Source organism: Ictalurus punctatus, chromosome 16 (assembly GCF_001660625.3).
Source record: "Ictalurus punctatus breed USDA103 chromosome 16, Coco_2.0, whole genome shotgun sequence".
Taxonomy (NCBI): domain Eukaryota; kingdom Metazoa; phylum Chordata; class Actinopteri; order Siluriformes; family Ictaluridae; genus Ictalurus; species Ictalurus punctatus.
In genome coordinates, this window is record NC_030431.2 from 15122149 (window position 1) to 15146968 (window position 24820).

At 38.8% G+C, this 24820-nt stretch overlaps 1 protein-coding gene across 28 annotated transcripts in view; it reads right to left on the minus strand.

Moving 5' to 3' along the window:
• dlg2 (discs, large homolog 2 (Drosophila)) overlaps positions 1–24820 on the minus strand; it is a 284477-nt gene that overhangs the window by 10213 nt on the left and 249444 nt on the right. For 22 of the 28 annotated variants that reach the window (XM_047161114.2, XM_017488707.3, XM_017488706.3 and 19 more), the window contains 4 exons: positions 14265–14379; positions 6355–6531; positions 6135–6210; positions 2189–2288 (listed from right to left, as the gene is read on the minus strand). In XM_047161114.2, the coding sequence (XP_047017070.1) occupies positions 2189–2288; positions 6135–6210; positions 6355–6531; positions 14265–14379 (468 nt within the window). Of the gene's footprint in view, positions 1–1895; positions 1942–2188; positions 2289–6134; positions 6211–6354; positions 6532–14264; positions 14380–24820 lie in introns of all 28 variants that reach the window. The other 6 variants (XM_053686874.1, XM_047161111.2, XM_017488709.3 and 3 more) reach the window with 2 other exon arrangements.

Below are 24820 nucleotides of genomic sequence, written 5' to 3' on the forward strand. Positions count from 1 at the left end.
ATTAATAATAAAAAAAAATCCATATGAAATGCCATTTAGAGACTTAGAAAACACTTCTCCGGTCTGATCGGCCCAAAATGGAACTTTTTATCTTTGGCACAAAGCATTACATTTGGCAGAAACCCAACATTCTCCCTGAGAACATCATCCCCACAGTCAAGCATGGTGGTTTTAGTATCATGTTGTGGGGATGCTTTTGATCAGCAGGGACTGGGAAACTGGTCAGGGATGAGGGCCTGATGGAAAAATCCAAATACATAGAAATCCTGAAAACCTGTTCCAGTCTGCGAGAGACTTGAGACTGGTGCAAAGGTTACCTTCCAACAGGATAATCCTCCTAAGCTGTCGAAGTTACACTGGAGTTGTTCAAAACCAAGAACCTGAATGAATTAGAGTAGCCCAGTCTGGGCTCAAATTAAGAATATGTGGAAAAATCTGTTTGAAAATTTGCCTGTAAAAAATAAATGCTTTGTGAAAATGGTCATTAACCAATGTTAGACATACTGTGCATATGATGTAAATAAAATGGTTTAAAAAAAATAATAAATTAAGTCCATTTCAGTTCCAGGTTGTAACATTACGAAATGAGGTCAATATTTGAGAATGTTAAAGCTGTAATATTTCTCTAATTTGACATTACTCACCATGTGGGTTGGTAGCATGAACCTACACTAATGCATTATTATTTTTACTCAGCACTTGGGTTTCTTTACTTTACTCTGTTACTACATACATTTATATTGCTTTGAAATGTATTGAGATATTAATCTGTAATGGCTGAGGACCAAAGGTCAAGTTGAAAGTGTAATACACAATATGGCAATATGGCAATGTCCACAATATGTGGACACCTGACCATCAGACCCATATGTAAATGGTAAATGGTGCACTTATATAGCGCTTTTATCCAAAAAGCGTTTTAAACTGTGTCTCAATCACCCATTCACACACACGGCAGCAGAGCTGCAATGCAAGGTGCTAACTTGCCATTTGGAGCAACTTGGGGTTCAGTGTCTTGCCCAAGGACACTTCAGCATGTGGAGTCATGTGGGCCGGGAATTGAACCTCCAACCCTATGATTAATGGACAACCCGCTCTATCAACTGAGCCACAGCTGCCCCAAGTCTTCCCAAAATGGTTTCCACAAAGTTTGAAGCACATAATTGTCAATAATGTCTTTGTATGCTGTAACATTACATTACCTGTTCCAGCATGACAATGGCCCTGTGAGGTCCATGAGGACATGGTTTGCCAAGGTTTGTGTAAAAGAACTCGAGTGGCCTCCACAGAGCCCTGACCTCAACTCCACTGAACACTTTTGGGATGAACCGGATGAACTGTGCACCAGGCCACCTCACCTGAAATCAGTGCCTGAGCTCACTAATGCTCTTGTGACAGATGGGAAGGAATCCTCACCCAAGCACATATGGGTGTGATTATCAGGTGTTACAACCCATAAACACAATGCAGAGGAATAGTGAAATTAACCCAGAATTGTTTAAAGTACAAGCTCGCAGATGGGCCATTGTAATAAGCCAGGAGAATGGATTGAAATAGCATGCATTTTGTGGGATATTTACCAGTTTGAGTTGTTTTCAACCCAGACATATGCATGTGTACTCATGCTACAACATTCATATTGATCTAATAGAAAGACGCCAAAGCTGTGTTAGACATTAAAAGGGTTGTATGTCAGATATTAACACTAGATATCATTAAATCTCTACAAAGATGAACTAAATTGTAAAACTGAACAGTCAGAGTGAAAGGTTAATCAGGAATATATATATATATATATATATATATATATATATATATATATATATATATATATATAAAATTAGTTTTATGGGGGTGGGATTAAAAGAGGTGGGACCATTCCTGCAGAGACTTACTCATCGTCTTTGTCCCATACCCGTCGTCCCCTATTCCAGAGATGTCCTACATGAGATAGCCATCCACAGAAACAGTGGCAAAAATCAAAGAGAGAGGAGAGAGGACACAGAGAGGAGATGGACAGAGGAAAGAAGAATACCCATAGAGGTAAAGTTAGAGAGAGAGAGTGTAGAACAGAACACACACTCGCATCCCTGGAGTTCCCTGCACACTCTTAGACCTTACACCCTACCGCAACGTGTGTGTGGTCATGTGCCTAACTGTGTGTGCGAATGAGTGTGAAGTTACTCACGTTCCGAGTCGCTGCCGTCTTGCTCATCCAGCATCTTGTTCTTGTAGAAAGGGAACTTTCGTGAAAAGATGGAGTTCTTTCTACGTTTTTCACTGAATGACTGTGTGGGAAAGAAAGCATGGGGCAGACAGGGGGCTTGATGTGCATTACATTCATGCTGACAAAACAATAATGGGCCAAAAGAGAGGTGGGAAAAACAACAGCCATGGCCAGACTAATCAAAACATCTGAATAATTCATGATCTTATACTGTGCATCCAATTTAAGACTTTAAAATCAAAAGCTTGGTAAATATGTAATTGCATTCATTACCCAATGAACTGACAGTGCTCTTTTACAAATGGTTCACTGATTACAAGTTTTTGCCACCATCGCTGCTGTCCATAGCATCTCTGCCCTGGTCGACTTGTCAGACAAGTCAAACAAATAGAAACCAAAGCAACATGATCAGATGCAGAACCAGACAGGAGACGCCTGAAGCCGGTTTCCAGCCATGCAGCAGAAGGGAGCAGAGTCATGCTGAGAAACACATGTAACATTCAATAGTGTTTCAAATAAAGAAATAAAGAAGGCATGCAGGATGTTGAGAGGCTTCGGGGCTTGACGCAGCAGTCGGACTACATAAACTGTGCAACTGATACGCTGGAATGAGCCACACCATGAGTCTATAGGGCTGTATTCAGAGTTGGTGACTACATTAGCGACTTGAGTTCAAATGTCTCGTTAATGTGAAAATTACACATTAGTTAATTTTATGGGCAGTCCATTCAGATGATTAAAATGAGCTATGAGATTACCATTTTTTTCCTTGAGGAGTGTGTGCAACTTTTTTGTTTTTTTAAGAATAGCTTCAAGACCACTGACTTTAAAGACAAGAACTAGCCTTTACTACTGAAAAAAGAGGGACAGAAAATGCAGACTGAAGATGCCGATTACATTTTTTTCTTTGCTGTCAACTGCAATATGATGTAACATAGATGCAAGAGACAATTTAAAAACAAACAAACAAAAATCAAGACTAATATGTTGGTATACGAATATGTAGATAGCCAATATTCATATAAGCGTCTAATAGGACTCTAATTTATTGCCAGTATATTGCTACATGAATAGTCCTAGTTGTAATGTTCATATTAAGAACCAACACACAAGTCATGTACAACTATTTGAGTAGTGCTTAATCTATAGTTACATCTGATGTCTGAATAGTGAAGTGCGGAATTTCAATATTTAATCCTTACTATGCGTGCTTACTGTAACTGAACTCTAAATACAGCCCTTAATGTTCTAGTAATGATCTACTAAAAGTGATTCTGGAGAAGAGAGTTTCGATAAGGTAAGGCTGATCTGTGCAGATGTTAATGTTATGTTACATGTGTGCCTGTGCTCACTAAACAGTGCATTATCCTGCTCTAATCTAACATTCATGTATCATGCATTGCTCAAATTTATTTTGAGTGTGTTACAGTGTCTTAGACTATGTATCAGCTATACAGTGGTGCTTGAAATTTGTGAACCCTTTAGAAATTTCTACATTTCTGCATAAATATAAACCTAAAACATCATCAGATTTTCTAAAAGTCCTAAAAGTAGATAAAGTGAACCCAATTAAACAAATGAGACAAAAATATTGTGCTTGGTCATTTGTTTATTGAGGAAAATTATCCAGTTTTACATATCTGTGAGTGGCAAAAGTATATGGACCTTTGCTTTCAGTATCTGGTGTGACTACCGTGTGCAAAAATAACTGTGACTAAATGTTTCCGGTAACTGTTGATCAGTGCTGCACGTCGGCTTGGAGAAATTTTAGCCTTTTCTTCAGTACAGAACAGCTGCAACTCTGGTGTGTTGGTGGGTTTCCTCACATGAACTACTTGCTTCAGGTCCTTCCACAACATTTCTATTGGATTAAGATCAGGACTATGACTTGGCCATTCCAAAACATTAACTTTATTCTTCTTTAACCATTCTTTGGTAGAACAGTTTGTGTGCTTAGGATCATTGTCTTGCTTCATGAACAACTTTCTCTTAAGATTCAGTTCACAGACAGATGTCCTGACATTTTCCTTTAGAATTCACTGGTATAATTCTGAGTTCATTGCTTCATCAATGATGGCAAGCTTTCATGACCCAGATGCAGCAAAACAGACCCAAACCATGATAATACCACCACCATGTTTCACAGATAGGGTTCTTATGCTGGAATGCAGTGTTTTCCTTTCTCCAAACATAACCCTTCTCATTTAAACCTAAAATTCTATTTTGGTTTCATCCATACACAAAATATTGCTTCAAAACCTTTTGGCTTGTCCATGTAATCTTTAACAAACTGCAGAGGGGCAGCAATGTTCTTTTTCAGTGACCTTCCCCTGGCAAACCTGCCATGCACACCATTGTTGTTCAGTTGTTCTCCTGAGGGTGAAAAATCATGAACATTACCAAATGTGAGAGAGGCCTTTAGTTGCTTAGAAGTTCCTCTGGGTTCCTCTGGGTGACCTCTTGGACTATTTCACGTCTTGCTATTACACGTTCTTTGTTGGTCGACCACTCCTTGGGAGGGTAACAATGGTCTTGAAATTCCTCCATTTGTACACAATCTATCCGACTATGGATTGGAGGAGTCCAAACTCTTTAGAGATGGTTTTGTAACCTTTTCCAGCCTGATGAGCATCAACAACACTTTTTTTCTGAGGTCCTCAGAAATCTCCTTTGTCCATGCCATGATAGACTTTTGTATAATGGTGTTATGAAGATCAGACTTTGATAGATCCCAGTTCTTTAAATAAAACATTGTACTCACCCGCACATGATTGTCATCCCATTGAATGAAAACACCTGACTCTAATTTCACCTTCAAATAAATTGCTAATCCTAGAGGCTCACATACTTTTGCCACTCACAGATATGCAATATTGGATCATTTTCCTCAATAAATAAATGACCAAGTGTAATATTTTTTGTCTCATTCTTTTAACTAGGTTCCCAATGTCTACTTTTAGGACTCGTGAAAATCTGATGATGGTTTAGGTCATATTTACGCAGATATATAGAAAATTCTATAGGGTTCACAAACTTTCAAGCACCACCGTATATGCTTGAAGCCTCAGCATATTCTCCTAATTCTGAAGCAGTAAATCTACACATTCATGAGTTTTAAAGCCTTTACAACAACAATATAGTCATCTTTAATCATAATTTCACATGAGAACATTGATAAACACCAAAATGATGCAATATATAATACATTGTGCACATCATTTGCCAGCAGGCATATCAGGCCAGAAAAGTCCACAACAGATTCCTCAGTGCCAATTTTATATATAAACCCTACCAACAAAAGCCACCAGCACTACTGTCAAATTTTAAAACTGAAACAGAAATCAAGAGGAAGTAAGCATAAGCTGTTGCCATGGATATTTTTAGCATAATGCAGCAAGGGTCTAAAATATGACCGACAATGTATTTCACATCTGAAAAGTGCTGCGTATTTGATTACAACTTATTTCAAATGGCTGGTGCTAGATTAACCACATTCACAATTTCTGATATGGGCATTTACATTTGATCCCCGAGTTTCTTATGAATATAAAACGCCAAAAATGATACAATCAGAAGGCTGGTTTTGTAGGAATCCGTGAGTATAGACTGTGCTGTAAGTCTAGAGCATAGGATCCATGTGTTTGTGTGATGGCAGAGGAAAACTAATCCTAACCAGGATGGACTTGATTTAATCCAAATCTAAAGTCAAATTTTAAGCCACTCAAATCAAATGCCATTTCATGAAATCTAGTCTTAACATGGTGGCTAGTGAGTAAAATTTGTAAAGTGTAATAGTATTTGTACTGGTAGATTCATAGTATATTGGCACTGATAAACCTCTTTCTCCATAAAGACGACTGGGAGAGTATGAAATAGAGTAAAAGAAGTGACAGTACTCAGTTCTCACCCCTTTAGAGTCAATGCTGCCAGGCTTTGCATTGAATTTGACTGTCTTCAGCCGAGCTCGCTCTTTTCTCTCCACCCTTAGAGAGAGAGAGAGAGAGAGAGAGAGAGAGAGAGAGAGAGAGAGAGAGAGAGCTCTCCAATGGCAATTTTCAATGGCAAATTTATTATTAACTGTCTGTTAAACTAAAATAAATAATGAAAACCTTTGTAATAGTCTGTACCTCCTCTTGCTGGGGATGACCCCCATCTCCTCGCTGTCTCCGTCCGGAGTGACTCTTCTCGCCTGCCACCATTCATCATCTGACGCATTAATCACATGCAGGATGTCTCCATAACGGAAGCTAAGACCCTGACTGGGCAAACCGCTGTCCTTCAACCGGTCATAGTCGAACAGGGCCCTGTGGGAAAAACCACACACACATACTGTAGTCGGTCCTACTGTCCTTGTCTGCAGTAGTCTGTCTCTATGACAACCCAAATTGGGAGTAATGGCTGAATGTGTCTAAAAGCACACGTGTCACGAGAGATCACACACACACACAACCTAACAGCTAGACATTTCAATTTATTTTCAGATGTAAAATGAGCACTCTTTTAATGTACTGTTGATGGAAACAATACAGTGACGCTTCCATCAGGTGCTGAATCTTTTTTACAATCTGCAACTGATTTCCTGTGTTAGAAAGCATGATAAAATCTGTTTAACTGTGGTCTTGTCTGCAGTGGCCTGACTCATAGCTCTGGGATGTCTCTCTCTCTCGCGCTCCATTCTTGTTTGCTTCTCTGTTTCCGAGACAGAGGAAAGGGAACCAATGGTAGGATCTCAACACTGCAGTCAAATCTCCCTGGAAACCTGAAGCCCGCTGACATTATCAGAAGAAAGCCAACCTCGTAAATCATTAAAAACCTTTGATAATTTATCACCAGATCCAACAAGAGCGTCAGGATTGTCACACAGGAACGAAAAAATTAAGGCAGACCATGAATTAAAATACATTTAAATTGAACTTAGCATAAATTTACCTTGTTTTCCTACAAAAATACAGGGTTGTCGTAAAGGGGTAAAGCTAGAGGCTCTGAAGTTAACAAAGCAGACCTCTACATTATCCTGTCAGGGGGCCCAAAATTCCTCCTAGCACACTTGAGAAAACCACTAAATAACATTACAGTTGAACAACAAAGCCATTTTGATTGCCAAATCTCAGGGTCCATCATTCTCTAGTCTATCTCAGTGTGTATGTTCCTTGTGTGGTCTGTATTTCCTGCTCCTTTCCTTCTGGTGCTGGTAAGCTGTTACTACGCCGGCTCTGGGCTCTCATTCAGCCTGATATAGATAAAGAGAGCTTGCATCCATTGAATAATGAATGAAGTCTGAGGCTCAATGAACAATTACATACAGGATATGAAGAACACAGAACCAGCCTCTCAGTCTGATCTGAATGAATGTAGAATGTAGAAATCCTAATGGTAAGAGGTTAAAAGGCTGAGATCGTGGCCTTTGGAGGGTTTGTGTGTGCACTTGGGATTAGGCAATGACATTTAAAACTAAACACCACAGACACACACACACACACACACACACACACACAGATAAAACATAACAATGAAATAAGACAATGACTGGCTTGAGTCCATTTGCCAGCTGCAATGAGCTGCAATAGCAAAGATAATCCTCTAATTATCCACACACACATACACACACACACACACACACACACACACACACACACTATATTACTATTCTTGTACCTACACCTAATTCTAACCTCAGCAACCAAAATAATCCATTTTGGCTCTTTTAGTTTTTAAATAAAAGCTGTAGTTTTTGTACAAAGCAGTTTTCTTTTTGTGGCTCACTGAGAGTGTTTCTTCATCATGAGCCTAGGGTCACTCATCTTTGTAGTGCTTATCATAGTCCTTTGTTGTTCTTATCATTAGGTTCAGTCCACAGAGTTTTTGGAAGGACATAAACATTAAAACTGGTAGAAACACACACACATATATACACACACACACACACACACACACACACACACACACACACACACACACACACACACAGATAAAGCTGTAATTGCCAGATTCTATAGAAATGACTTTGCAAATGTCTTATTGAGAAAGTAATCAGTGCTGAAATTTTCTGAACAAAGATATGTTAGATTTAGTCACTCGTTTCTAATGTCTTGGTTTTTACGGAATGTGACGCAACAGCACTACACTCTTAAAGGAAAAGTTTCCATCAAGCACACCAAATGGTTCATATACTCTTTGGTAGATTCCCTAAAGGTTAAATGATAACATAGCTGCCCCTATCAAAAAAGGTTCCAAAGAGAAAGCTAGAAACAGAGAACCATTGACCATCCAAAGAAGCACTATACCACAATGTTTGGCCCAATCTTTGTGCTCTTACCTCTTCTATATGACCTTCCAGACTGGTGGAGGCAAGGATGTTTAAATGTGTTCTTATGACCTCACAAAATCTGGGAACTTTAAATAGCATGTGTGATTCTTCATAATGCCTGCATGGATTTGGGGTTTAATACATTCACCACGTTCATTTGACACATTGAACAGCATCTTACGTGAATACATTCATGAGCTAAATACAGAGCATTTCATCAGTCTACCTAAGCTTTAAATGAACTCATGGAGACAAGTCATTAATCATGCCTTTTACCCAAACACCCAAATATTCTGATGTTAGGAAAAAGCCAATTACAAAAAAACATGCTACTGCCTTTCACTGCCACCAAGACAATCATAACGCACATATTGAGGCATGACATACACACATACACTACAACAAAAAATGCCTCCAAAAATAGATGATCATTCATCAGTTCATCAATTGCATATACACTAAGAACACTTTATTAGGAACACTATACTAATACTGGGTTGGGCCTCCCTTTGCTCTCAGAACAGCCTCAATTGTTTGTGGCATGGATTCTATAAGATGTTGTAAACATTGTCTTGAGGTTCAGTTCCATGTTGACATGAATGTATCATGCAATTTCTGCAGATTTCTCAGGTGCACTTTCATGCTGCCTTTCTACCACATCCCAAAGATGTTTTATTGGATTCAGATTCAGTGACTGTGAAGGCCACGGAAGAGCACTGAACATTGTCATGTTCATGAAACCCTTTTGAGAATTTTGCTTTGTGACATGGTGTATTATCATGCTGGAAGTGGTCATTAGGAGATGGTAAATTGTGGCCATGAAGTGATGCACATGGTCAGCAACAATACTCAAGTAGGCTGTGGCATTCAAGTGATGATTGATTGATATTAATGAGCCTAAAGTGTGCCAAGAAAACATTCCCCACACGATTACATCACTGCCACCAGCCTGGACTGTTGACACAAGGCAGGTTGGGTTCATGGATTCATGCTGTTTGGTGCCATATTCTGACGCTGCCATCTGTGTGCCTCAGCAGAAATCAAGATTCATCAGGCTACATTTTTTCCAGTCTTCAACTGTACAGTTTTGGTGAGCCTAATGTGGTCTTCTGCTGTTGTAGCCCATCTGCCTCAAGGTTTGACGTGGTGTGAATTATGAGATGCTTTTCTGCACACAACAATTGTACAGGGTGGTTATCTGAGCTACTGTAGCTTGAATGTCAGCTTAAACCAGTCTGGCCATTCTCCATTCATCTCTCACATCCACAGAACTGATGCTCACTGGATGTTTTTTCTTTATTGCACCATTCTGAGTAAACTCTAGAGACTGTTGCATGTGAAAATCCCATAAGATTAGCAATTACAGAAATACTGAAATCAGCTGGTCTGGCACCAACAATCATGCCATGGTCAAAATCACTGAGATCACATTTTTTCCTCATTCTGATGGGTGATGTGAACCCAAAGCTGCTGGCCTGGATTTGCATGATTTTATGCACTGCACTGCTGCTATATGATTGTCTGATTAGATAATTGCATGAATGAGTACGTGTAACAGTGTTCCTAATAAAGTGCTCAGTGAATGTACAACAGTAGCAGAACTGAAGAGCCAAATATATACAGTGCCCTCCACTAATTGCACCCTTGGTAAATATGAGCAAAGAAGGCTGTGAAAAATTGTTTACTCTTTTGATATTTTGTTAAAAAAATTCACAAAAATACTCTGCTCTCAGAGATATCAAACAATTGCAAACACAACACAGGTTTATAAAAAATATCTTTGTTAAATATAGGTGTGCAACAATTATTGGCACCCTTTTAGTCCATACTTTGTGCTACCGCTGTTGCTAAGATAACAGCTCTGAGTCTTCTCCAATAATGCCTGATGAGTTTGTAGAATACATGGCAAGGGACCTGAGACCATTCCTACATACAGAATCTCTCCAGATCCAAGATTAGTGGAGGGCACTGTACACTCATTGACCATGTTCAGACTAGTTCTGAATACTGTATAAAATTTCTCAAATAAACTTTGACTGTAGGGAACATTTCCTAAGGTTAATTAAATCAACAGAAAGAGCATGCTGAATAGCAACTGGAAAAAAATCAAGCTGTGCCCAAATATAATAAGAATCAACATTCAATATTAATTTGTCGCACTGGAAATAAAACAGTTTACTATTTTTTATTTATTTATTTTTTTTAATGTTTAACAGCCTAACAACACATTAATGACTATAAAAACATAGATAAATGCACAACAAATGCTCTCCACATTACAGACAGAGAATTTAGCTTAAAGCTCTGTTTCTATGTCATTCATCTAGGTGACACCAAGAGGAGCGGGATATAAGAAGGTATAATGCTTGTTAATGCCATTATACAGTGTGGGAAATAAGTATTGAATGTGTCTTTTCAGTAAATATATTTCCAATGAGGCAAATCACATAAAAGTTTCACCAGACATCAGTATTAACTCAAGAAATCCACACATATAAAGAAATCCAAACATTCAAGTCCATAAATGAAGTTATGTGAAATAAAGGGGAATGACACAGGAAAAAAAAGCGTTGAACACACAAACTGAAATTTATTTACTACTTAGCGAAGAAGCCTTTGTTTGTAATGACAGCTTCAAGACACTTCCTGTATGAAGAAATTAATCCACAGTATTCAGGTGTGATTTTGGTCCATTCTTCTAAACATATTGTCTTTAAATCTTGAAGATTCCAGGGGGCCCTCTTGTGAACCTTGATCTTTAGCTCTTTCCACAAATGTTCAATTGGATTCAAGTCAGGTTATTGACTGGGCCATTCTAACACCTTCATTTTGTTTCTCTGAAACTTTTGCTGTATGCTTTGGATCGTTGTCCTTCTGGAAAGTCCACCCACCTCTCATCTTAATCAGAATCTTCATTCTACACTCTTCCAGTATTTCATAAGCTTGTCCAAATGAGTTTTAGCAAAGCTTAAATGAGCTTCCACATGCCTTTTCTTTAGTAATGGAGTCTTGTGGGGTGAGCATGAGCAGTGGAGTGCATTGCCTATTGTTTTCTCTGTGACGATGGCACCTGCTGCCTCCAAGTGTTTCTGGAACTCTTTCCGAGTGGTCCTTTGCTCTTGGGCTACTCTTCTGACTATTCTTCTGACTCCTTGGTCAGAAATCTTGCGAGGAGTTCCTGTGAGTGTCCTGTTGATGACAGAGTGATGTGGCTTCTATTTGTGGATAATGGCCCCAATGGTACTTACTGGAAGATTCAGAAGTTTTGAAATACGTCTCTATCTGATTCCATCAATATGTTCTGCAACAATAAGGTTCCGAAGGTCTTGAGAGAGCCATTTGCTTTTACCCATCATGAGATGTTTCTTGTCAGCCACCTTGGTAACAAAAAGCCTTTTTATAGACCATCAATTTACTAACCCAGCTGATATTAATTTGCACAGATAGGAGGTATAATTACTTACGGATTTCAGCTGGTTCCTTGCCTTGGAGAACTATTTTTCTTAGTATGTTCAATATTTTTTTCTGGTGTCATTCCACTTTATTACACATAACTTCATTTATGGACTTAAATGTTGTGAATTCTTAATATGTGAATTCTTGAGTTAATACTGATGTCTTGTGAAAATTTCATGTGAATAGCCTCATTGGAAATATATTTACTGAAAGAAATTGACGCATTCAATACTTATTTATCTCCCAATATAAGTAAAAAGCTAAACTTCACAGAGCAACAGGGTGATATGCACACACATGACCTACAGTCATATACACACACACATACACACCCTTAAACATACACACCTACTGCCTTACAGAGACAAGTAGCTGCCATGGCAACCGTGAAGCACACATGAAGAATGGTAAAGGTTGCCAGATCCTTAGACAATTAAAGTGTCTCAGGTTTGTCAGGCCATCAGTCCAAGGATGAATCCAGAGACCAGTGGAAATACATAGAGAGAGAAATATACAGTGGTGTGTTGATGAAGTAAGGGCACAGTAACTGCACTAGCCTCTTGGATTACTCATACAGTTGAGAGGTCTATCAGATGGCACTGCTGTCAGCAGTGAAACACTGACATAGCTGCAATATTACACACACACACACTCCCTCACTTACAGAGTGATATCTATGCAGAAAAGAGAGGTGCATTGGGGTGGTCTGTTCCTATGGTAACATGCATACACTTCTGTTAAGTATGTTTTGAGATGATAAACAGTGCATAAATAATGAAACCTGTTAAAGCAAAAAAAAAAAGAATAAACAACCCATAAAACGATCATGAATATTCCTGTGTATATATAACAGTGTGCTTTTTCAAAACTGAATTTGTCTTCCTGAAAAATGAACGAACATTTGAGGACTTTTATATTTATCAACTCATGAGTTTGAGTGTGCGTATATACATATGCACGGATTCATAAGGAGTGCAGTGTCCTCAAAGTATCATAAAGTTCCTCACCACAAAATTATGATAGAGAATCCATTTTTGCTGGCAACAACAACAACAAAACCCTAAACAAGCTATATTCCTCACAAGGCTTAATTAGCTTCAGGACTAGCCTCAGGCCCAGGTTGAGGTTTGGGATTAAGTTTGTGTCTTGGTTTAGGTTTGAGATTAGACCCCAGGGCTAGGATTGGGCTGGTTTTTGGATTTGGATCAGGAATATATTTAAGTATACCGTTATGATCCAGAGAAGATTCATGGATAGATTTGAGGTTTAAAACTTAGCCAGTGGTGGCTCGTCCAAGGGGCAGGTGGGGAAGACCCAAACATACATCAGCCATTCAACAAATGTATATACTGTACATAGTTAATAGACTCTATTCATAAAGTCATCAGTCACAACTCCATACATTTTAAATATTAATGACCTCTTTTTTGAGTGACCAATGATTTAAATAATGAGGCCCATTGGGGTTAATGGGTTGCCACATTGGTCTAGCTTAACAATTCTTGCTGGCTGCAAAAGTTTTGTTTATGGCAAAGAATCAAAATAAAATCGAATAATTTTCTCCAAACAAAGTGTGCTGAGGCTGTGTAGTGCCCCACCAAAATCACCGTTGGACTTTGGGATATGGTTTAGGGTTCGGTTTAGAGATATGGTTAGAACATGGAGAACAGTAGAGAGGTCTGTGTCTTTTGTGCAGTCGCAAGCTGTTCTATAGTCTTGTTCAGCTATTACAACATTAGAGACATCACACTGTTGCACTCCAGTAGGTAAATGAGTCCCAAAGGGATCTACATTTAGCAAGCTAAGCTCTCTCTTTCTACCCCTCTCCACATTCTTTATTACCTACAGTACATTATTAGCAAGGTGCTATGCTATAGGCCATTCATCTTTCGCCAACAGAGGTACAGTGGCTGAAAAAAAAATAGAACGATATAAGTGTAAGTGAATTTGTGTGAGAGAACAAACCTACTGACAGACCTGTGCATCACCAGGACTCAATGCTGCCTCTCTAACAGATTTTTGCTTGATTTTACAATGAAGTCTAGAGAAAACTGAAGCTAAGCTTCATATATTCTTATACACAGTGTGTATGTCCATTTTTCTGTGTCATATGCGAGTGCATTAAATGAACAGTGTAATGCATTTTGATATTTGACCCTCATCAGCAGTTACTAGTGTACAGTGGATAAATGAGTGTGTGTGCACACATGTGTGGGAGTGTGTGTGTGTGTGTATGTGTTTGTGTGTATGGTATGTTTGTGTGTACGTCTGTACCTGACATAAAGGGAGCGTTTCTGATTGGTTCGGAGGGATCCTGATCCAGAGCTCATACTGTGGTTCATCATCTGCTCCCTCAGGTCATGAATCTTGGCCTCAAAGCGCCCGTACTCTGAGAATACAGACACAAACAAACACCATCCTGTCAACACATTAGTGCTACTAACCTTTACACGCATATTTACTAATGCACTCCCAATAGGAGAGCCATACACAAAAGTACACTAGTTGTTTGATGGTAGAGAACTGACACAGATACTCTTGGGTCTTCTTGGAGTTTGTCCTTTAATATGCAGTTCTGCAGAGATGTGGCGCCTGCGAGGATCAATACAGGACGTCAATACACAGTACACAGCCCATATTGAATCTGAGCTCTGAAAGTAGTAGTGTACTACTCTGTCTTGCCCAAGGTTAAACCACTATCACAATATAGCCAGAGACAGAGAGTGAGACAGAGAGCGAGAGAGAGAGAGAGAGAGAGAATGAATGAATGAATTAATATGGATGTTTTTGTATACTAGACTTCACTACAGATAGAGCAAGTGTTAAGATAGTAGAGTTCAGTGAAAGTACATCCAACAAACCAACATACCACTGCTGGGATTTCCTGATTTTCCTTTTTCCCTAAAACATAATTTTCTCTTCAGATTACCCATAATTCCTTAAAGGTAAGCACGTGGCACAATAAAATTTGACATTTTCCCTTAAAATCAGTTAAGTTTTGCAAAAAGCACCCTAGTGATAATGGCTTTATAGTTTGTATGTCTTTGTATGCAGACAAACTATAAAAAAAACACAAATCACAAACCCAGCCAGAACCTGGCACAAACCTAAATGCTTCCTGTCATTCATAAAACACTTCACACTTCACTCTTCCCTAGTTTTCATGCTATTATATTAAACATGTTAATATAAGAATTGTAAATCATTTTTAAATTTACAGACAAGGCTAGCAGGCAAAAACTGCACCAAATATAGTTATATCTTCAATACTAAATGCAAAAGGCAGCAAGACAGACCATCCATATACTGTATTTTTTAAATACATTTGCATGACAGCTTGTTGTCAGAAAGAAATGCTCTATGTTGACAAACTGCTCATTATCCTGATGTATCTAGTTTCACAGAAAAAAAAAAAAAAACCAACATACTTCTCATTCCCAAAGAACAACACAGCAGTATTGCCCTAAAGACAGCGGCAAGACCAACTGACTGTAAAAAAAAAAAAATGGCTTTACTGTCAATGACCTAAAATAAGGTTAGGTAAATTTCATCTTAATATTACCAAGCAACTTGAAAAGGTGAAAATAATGATCAGATTTCAGAGGCATTCGAAGAACAAAATGTTCCTTAGTAAGTTTCTTGTTACAGTGCATTTTCAGGAACATTTAAGTACCTTTACATTTACTGACCCCGCCCCCATCCACATGGCATGAGGACTCACTGAACAGTTTGATGAGTATAAAATTAATGTAACTCATATGCTATGGCACAGTCATCAGATTACAACCCAACTGAATACATGTGGGAGATTTTGGAAGGGTGTGTTAGACAGCGCCACCACCACCATCATCAAAACACCAATTAAGAATATCGTCTGGAAGAATGGTGTTCATCCCTCCAGTACAGTTCCAGAGATGTGTAGAACCTATGACACATTGAAGCTGCTTCAGTGGCTCATATCAGCCCAACACCTAAGATACTTTATGATGTTTTAGTCATTAATTAGTGCTTGTAACTTGAGATGAAAAAGCTTCCATACAATGCCACAGAATTTCAACCAAAACTATGTCACTGCACTAAATCCCTAAACCTTTTCTTCTTACTTATGGGGAGAACTTGTCTGTGTATTCAAATAAGGACAGATCTCCATCATATTCCACTATGTTATAAAGCCACTAAAGGACAGGTCTGCAATTTGAGACCTGTAGAGATGCTGTAGAGATGTGTGCTGCAGTAGATACACTGTACAGAGGCTGGCTGGCAATCATGACCTTTAGAACACAATGGTAGAGTACAGAAAGGACAATCCAGTCAGACAGACATGAACACTGTGCAGGGCAAAACTTTAACTACTACAACCCACAGTCCAAAGCTCCAGACAGAGACTTATCCAATAGAACTTTATCTCTGATACAATAGCTTTACATGCTGTAGATAGCTGTAGACATAATAATTATTGCAAAAAGCGATATGTACCAGCAGGTGAAAGACTTTTAGAGCAAAGTGATGTTGTGTTTGAGTGGGTGATGGTGCATATCAGTTTCTGGAGAGTACTTCAGTGACATTTAATCAGAGTGCTGTGCTACTAGAGCGAAACACACACACACACGTTTGTCACAGAGACACACCTTGTGAGGACCTTCCATTGACCTCCAATGCTATGTTAGGTGTACTTAACCCTAATCCTAACCTCAGTAACCAAAATAAGCCATACTTTTTAAACTTATATATATATATATATATATATATATATATATATATATATATATATATATATATATATATATATATATACCAAGCAGTTTTCCTTTTGGGGAACAGACAAATGTCCTCATAAGATCTAATGTCAGTTATTCTACAAATATAAGAAATAATCAATCAACAAATGATCAATAAATCATTCAGTTCAGATAGCCCAACATTCATGTAAATAGTCCTTATTCTATGCCTCCAAAGAAAAGAGAGAGAAAAGGAGAGTATGAGAGAGAGAGTGGGAGAGAGGAAGAAAGAAAAATAAAAAGACAAAGAGACACAACTGCAGGCAAGCACATTTTTGAGAGACTTCAGGAACAGACTAAAAGACTCACTTATATGAATGGCTTCAAGGGTAATATTATAGCATTATTTGTTGCATTATAAATGAATGGAAAATGAAAGAATCGTGGCTTTTCCTCTTATTTTGGCTCATCTGTGAGACACATTAGTGAAAAGGTCACTTAAATTTCGACCACAACATGCCAGAAATAAGGCACTGCCATAGGAATAATTCTAAAAATAGATCTTGAACATAACAGTGACCTAATCTCAACCAGGAACAAAATCTGTGCAGGAGAACAAGCTCTCAGACTGCAACATGGCACAGATTTACACTACAGCTACCTCTACTACACGATGGAGGATTAGTAACAGCTCATATGCACACAACACACACACACACACAACACACCCCACAAGGAAACCAGTATAAGTCAGTGTACAGTACCCACTTACCGTTCTGAGTCCTGATCCACACACCCTGCTTTCTACAGCTGTGGTCCTGGAGAGACTCTGAACCTCTCAGTCCATCTCCAGCACACACATCCAAACAAACACACAAACACACACCGTGCTTTGCAGTCACACAGATTAAAAAAAAAAAAAGTGCTCCAAAGAACAAAGACTGGACCAGCGTGGGGCGAGTGAGTGAGTGTGCTAGTGAGAGGGAAAGAAAGACAGAGAGTGAAAAGAGGACAGCGAAAGCAGAGAAAGAGAAAAGGACCGAAAGCACAGAAAGGGAGGGGAGAGAGAAAGCAAATGAATGAATATGAGGGAATGGTGAAGGAGGGAAGAGGATGCGAGTTGATCGGTATAGAGAGATGCTGAGTGTCTGCAGCAGTGTGAGGGACTGGCCGCTCCCCATATGTGTTCACACACACACACACACACACACACACACACACACACACAGTCCACCACACTATATGAGTCTTTCTCTTCCCTCTTCTGCTCTCCCAATACTACAGTGCCGTGTTACAACCATACCATATTAAAACACTATGCATGAATCCATCACGAAAGGTCAAATAACATTCTTTCCCTTCATCTGTGTCCTTTCAGTCATTCCTGAATCTTTTTTATGTTTCAAAATAAATACACCCTGAACCAGAACAAACCCTGTATCTTTTTTTAAATGATATAGATTCCTTTCTGAAGGGCATGGTGGCTTAGTGGTTAGCAGGTTTAGCACTCCAGGGTCAGGAGTTAGATTCCCGCTGTGCCCTGTGTGTGCATAGAGTTTGCATGTTCTCCCCGTAATTCGGGGGTCTCCTCCGGGTACTCTGGTTTCCTCCCCCAGTCCAAAGATGGTGTTGTAGGCTGATAGGCATTTCCAAGTTGTCCTTTGTGTGTGAATTGTGAAGGGTGTCCCATGCATCGTGCCCCGAGTCCCCCGGGATATGCTCAAGGCTCCCTGTGACCCTGTGTAGGATAAGCAGTACAGAAAATGGATAGATGGAGGTTCCTTTCCACATGATCATGACCACATGAAGTCATAGTAAACATGTCTTGTCTTATGAGTCAAAGCAGGTCAAATATTCTATTGAGCAAATTTTTTGTTGAAAAAAAGTGAGCTATCGCATGGTTTCTGCAAGTATCCATCCATTTTCCATACTGCTTATCCTACATAGAGTCATGGGGGGAGCCTGGATCCAATCCCAGGGAACTCAGGGCACAAGGCCGGGGACACTCTGGACAGGGTGCCAACCCATCACAGGGCACAATCGTACACACACTCACACACTACAGACAATTGGGATATGCCATTTAGCTTACAGTGCATGTCTTTAGACTGTGGGAGGAAACCGGAGGAAAGACCCAAAGCATGGAGAGAATGCGCAAGCTCCGCACACGCAGGAGGCAGGGCAGGATTCGAACCCCCAACCCCTGAGGGAAGCGTGCTAACCACTGAGACACCATGCCCCGGTTTATGCAGGTTCTAAAGTTAAATGTAATACTCTTAATGCTTTTTCAATCCCACTTCTAAATGTAATGAATTTACAGAATTTACAGTGACATACAAAAAGTAAATATTTTCATTGAGCATGCTTTAAGTGCTGTAACTACATTTATTTATATTTCCCTCTCCTGATTTTATAATTTTAGTCATTGTTTTCCACTGTTTTTGACTTCACTGATGGTGACTGGACTGTTTATTCTCCCTAATAAATGATACAACAGTGGAACTGGCACAAACTGCTAATAATCATGGAGGTCATAGAGGGAGATGTGGAGGATGCTTCATACAGCATTAGTTGTACCAGAGCATCCATGGCTGCACCTCCCAGCTGAAAAAAAAAAAACATAATAGAAAACTTCATAGAAGTTGTACTGGTTATAATGGGAATTGTATTGGTTTTAATGGGAATTGTAATGGTCCTTGTGGTAATCTGTTGCCTTCTATTGGTGGCATGTTATGTCTAATGAATACCATTAAGGACCGGTAATGGTAATGGTTTTAATAGTTACCTGGTTTGTAATGGTATTTGTAGTGGAAACCATTAGAATATCTGTGATGGTTTCTAATGGCTTGTTTCGGTTTTTTTTCAGCAGGGCTGTAAGAGTTTTCAGTAATCAGGACCCTAGAAGGGAAATAATATTTTCATGTCATGTCGGTTTGAACGCATCAACATTTTGTTCAGTAAATATATTTCCAATGAGGCTATTCACATGAAATTTTCACCAGACATCAGTAGTAACTCAAGAAATCTGGAAATATAAAGAATTCACAACATTGAAGTGCATAAATAAAGTTATGTATAATAAAGTGGAATGACACAGAAAAAAGTATTGAACATGCAAAGAAAACACAGTTCTCTAAGGCAAGGTAATAGTCAGAAGAATAGTCAGAAGAGTAGCCCAAGAGCAAAGGACCACTCGGAAAGAGTTCCAGAAACACTTGGAGGCAGCAGGTGCCATCGTCACAGAGAAAACAATAGGCAATGCACTCCACTGCCCATGCTCACCCCGCAAGACTCCATTACAAAAGAAAAGGCATGTCGAAGCTCATTTAAAGTTTGGACAAGCCTTTGAAATACTGCGAGAATGTTGTCTGGTCAGACGAGAGCAAAATTGAACTTTTTGTCTGTCATACTACACACCATGTTTGGAGAAGAAATGGCCCTGCACATCACCCTTAAAACACTATACCAACAGTGAAGTTTGGAGGAGGAAGCATCATGGTGTGGGGCTGTTTTTCATCACATGGTACTGGCAGACTTCATATAATTGAAGGAACGATGAATGGAGCCCTTTACCGGGAGATTCTTGAGAAGAATCTGCTGCCATCCACCAGGATGATGAAGATGAGACGTGGGTGGACCTTCCAGCAGGACACCGATCCAAAGCATACAGCAAAGGAGACTCTCAATTGGTTTCAGAGAAAAAAAAACAAGCCGTCCGAATGGCCCAGTCAATCATCTGACTTGAATCCAATTGAACAAGATTTAAAGGCGAGAAGAACGGGCCAAAATCACACCTGAATACTGCGGCCGATTAATTTCTTCATACAGGAAGCATCTTGAAGCAGTCATTAGAAACTACTACTAATACTTTTCATTTAGTGTGTTCAATACTTTTTTCCTGTGTCATTCCTCTTTATTACACATAACTTCATTTATGGACTTTAATGATTCTTTATATTTCCAGAATTCTTGAGTTAATACTGATTCCTGGTGAAAATTTCATGTGAATAGCTTCATTGGAAATATATTTACTGAAGAAAATGTTGAAAATACTTATTTCCCCCACTGTATCAGCATTCAGGTATTTGGTTTCAACTGTGAAGAGAACCTTGTATTACTGCAGCTTTTTGTAGATTTGTGAAAATTATCAACAACAATGTGCTACAAGCTCTTCAGTTTGTTGCAGAAATGTTATAGCAATGCAGTTGCTGCCTTTAATCATTGTCAATAGTGAAGAAATCTTCTTGGGTCTTTTTTTTTTTTTTAAAGTGCAGATGAAGAAACATTCAGCTAGTTCACAGAAAATGCCACAACCTGCATGCCCTTGAAAATGATCAAACACTTACTACAGGAATTCGAAGGCTTTTGTGTAAGAATTCTGTGTGGAGCGGATTATTTTGAAATGGAGAGCAGAAAACAGACTGCTATCAAAGAAAGAAGCTTCACAGCAGGGTATTTTCAAAGTGAAAGGTGAATCTGTTTAGGGCACCAGGGTTTGACAGATGTGGAGAGTGAGTGGAATTAATCAGGGGGAAAAACATCCACCATAGCTCCTGTTTCAGAACCATCCATTTTGATGAGGTCCAAAAATGACTAGGAGTGAATGGGGATGTGATCACTAGAAATGTGGTGGTAATTTCCATATAGATTAAATATTTGTCCATATAAAGATCTCAAGACAACTACTCACATAGCTAACAGCCTGTATATTTCAATACATTTTTTCTAGTTGTTTTTTCCCCTATATGACTGCTTATTATAATGCTCAAGATCTCTCAATATCAATATTTCCATTTCCTTTCTTATTCCAGCTCGGGGAGTTTTTCCTTGCCACTGTTGCCTCTGGCTTGCTCATTAAGCATTTGTAGCCTGCAGCGGGACTGTGAGCACCACTGCCCTCTTGTACCACAGCTGGGCCCTTGAGCAAGGCTTTTAACCCTCAAGAGCCTGCATTCTGAATGTAGCTTTCCTTCAGAGTGAAGAAGTGAGAGATGCAGATATTGGTGAAAATTTCCAATAACATTTTTCCAATAAAATGTCCAGTAAAGTTCCAGCCATAAACTTGATTTAAATTCCTGCACTGTAAACAAGTATTGTAATTTTTACAACAAAATTTTACAATAATACTGCATTCAATTAAAGGTCATAACTTGTAATTTCCGATCTCAGACTTGAAAACGACTAGATAAAAAAAAACTCCTCAGGTCTCCTGAACTCCAAGTTCCTCCAAATTTAGCAAGTGACATCTGGGCTTCCAGAACACCTCAGAAGTGCCACAGGCTGATTGCCTCCATGCCACGGTGCATTGATGCAGTTATTCATACAAAAGGAGCCCTGACCAAGTATTGAGTGCATAAATGAATATACGTTTCAGAAGGTCGACATTTCTGTATTATAAATTCTGTATTCTAATATTTTGAGAGCTGCATTTTTGATTTCTATGAGCTGTAAGCCATAATCATCAAGATTAAAGCAAAAAAAGGCTTGAAATATTTCACTTTATGTGTAATGAATCTAAAATATATGAAAGTTAAATTTTTTAAAATTAAGTTAGTGAAAAAAAATTACTTTTCCACGATATTCAATTTTTTTGAGATGCACCTGTACATGGAATTTATTTGTGAACATAATTTTTAATATATAAAGATATACAGTATAACATTATATATTGTTAGTTCTTAACTGACACTAATACTTATAGATAACAAACGGTAAACGGAATCGTGATGACCTTTCTAGTTTTTAAGCTGAGCTTTTAACTATAGAGCGTCAGCAGGCTTAAGGAAGCCCGTGATGACAGATTTGAATGCACGTAATGATGATTGATTCAGCTGCTGCCGTGATCTCACGCACATACATCACATTTAGAGCACCATCAATTTCATCACTTTATCTGTGTAAGTATAAAAATTGTGCTGAAAATGCAACAAAAGCAACCATCTGTAACCAAATCGTAACAAACCAACTGGTTTAAATCTTATAGGAAACGCGAATAGGTGATGATGAAATCAATAAAGGAAGTGAAAATGTGATCACTGTGCATCTTAAACTCTCCTGTGATTTGTTTATTGTGTAGCAGCATACTACTAATTTTATATATCTTAAATTTTTTAATATGATATAATTAAAAATAGTACTAAAGACATTTCGGAGGACATATCAGAGAATGATCACTTTAGTATATACTGTATAGTCATTCATGCATTACCATGCACTTCAGTGCATTGCAAATACATAAATAACCCAACTGAGCATTGTACACATGAGACAAGCTCTATGGCATAAAGGATGTTGGTTTTCGTGCATGTATCAAGGGTTTCAGATACATGCCAAAGCTACAGCCAAATATTATCAGTTAATACACAGTACATCTCTGTAAGATCTACCGTGTATGTAAATCCAGGCTGTCATTGATTCTCACTACGTTCAGTCCTAATACTGTCAAATACTACATATATTATTCATTCATAGCGCTCTGAAAGGACAGCATAATGATAAATAACATTTTCTCTGACTGTATGTCTGGAACTTAACAAGCAAGCTAAATTCAGAGCAAATAATCCTTTTAGGCATGTCTGAGAGTAATGAGATGTCTGTGGATACAGCAGCTATGCAAAAATAATAAGTGGACAGCTGCTGTAGACCAAAAGAAATCAGTTTGTCTCTACAGTTTTCTCACCCTGCACAGTTTATTAGAATTATCACCTGGATGTCTTATGTGTGTGCTCAGGGATGCTGAGACATTCGCACAAAGGCTTAAATTGATGTATAACATGGAAGTATAAGAAATATCATTGTCATACAGCCCTCATTCCCTTTCTTCTTCTGATCTCGTATACATGCCGGACTTTATATACTGTACACCTTATAGAGCTTTCTGTGCAACAACTTATAACTACAGTTAGAGCTACAGTGACTCTGTCTTTTATAGATGGAGATATCATTAAAGCTATCATCTTCTATCATCTCTTCAGCTGCATTTTTATACTTTTTAAAAGTCCAGTCGGAATTCCATGGCTGATAGCTTAATTTGGGTTAGCTTAACTAACACTTAAGTCCGCCTGGTCTCTCTCGCTATACTGCCTGCTGCTCACTGTTCAACCTGTTGTTAGATTAGATTTGATTCAACTTTATTATCATTGAGCAGAGTACAAGTACGAAACCAACAAAATGCTTTGTATTTGATATGCTGGATCATTAACACACAACACTGGACTGGAGTGGGGTCTTCCTTTACATGCACTTATTCTGCCCACCATGCAGAGTCCTCACTCTGCATCTTTGCTCAGTAGTTTCCACACACCCTCCACCTACTAACCAACAGACTTGTGGTTAACATTGCTAGGAAGTTAAGCCAAGTGCCAAAATCTGGAGTCTTCCTTATACCCCTTATATAAGGGGCCTACCATTTGGCCTCTCTGTACTGCCATGAGCATTCTTGAAATGCATGGCCCTCATCACACATATTACAGTACTCTGTCTTTTGGTGTACTCAGAAAAGCATTTTCTAACACCAAAACAAGTCAAAAAATTCATTGGTATATAGCTAGATTCATTGACAATTCGAGTCACCCTGTCATCCTAAAATGTGGCAGACATTACCATGCCTTTCAACCAAATTTAGGCAGGTTGCTATGGATGATACAAGCCTTGTTAAAGATAATGAAATCATTGAGTGTAGAACTGAGAGACTTTCAGATATGCTTTAACCGCCTATGCATAAACCACAAAATACCACAGACAAAAATGCCTCCTTGTCTCAGCTAGAATAGCACTAGCTCTAGCTTGCTAGAGACCTGAAGCTTTTCTTATGAAAGGCTCTGCTTACAGAGAGAGTTATTTGGGAGTGCAATGGAGCAAAAGAAGCACAGGGGTCATCTGGAGCTCCAATTCTTCTTGCCAGGTCTGAGACACCACATGTTAGGCAATCCTGTGACGATAAGATACACCAATCAACAGGGTAGTCAGACTCCTGAGTGGTAAAAAATAAAAGCTTTTACTCTATCGTTGGGAGACTGTGAGTTCAAATCCTGCCAATGCCACAACCATCTGTAAGTCAGTGCAAGGAATATTCCTTTGGTTTTCCCTTAAGTTACACATGTGTATGTTACT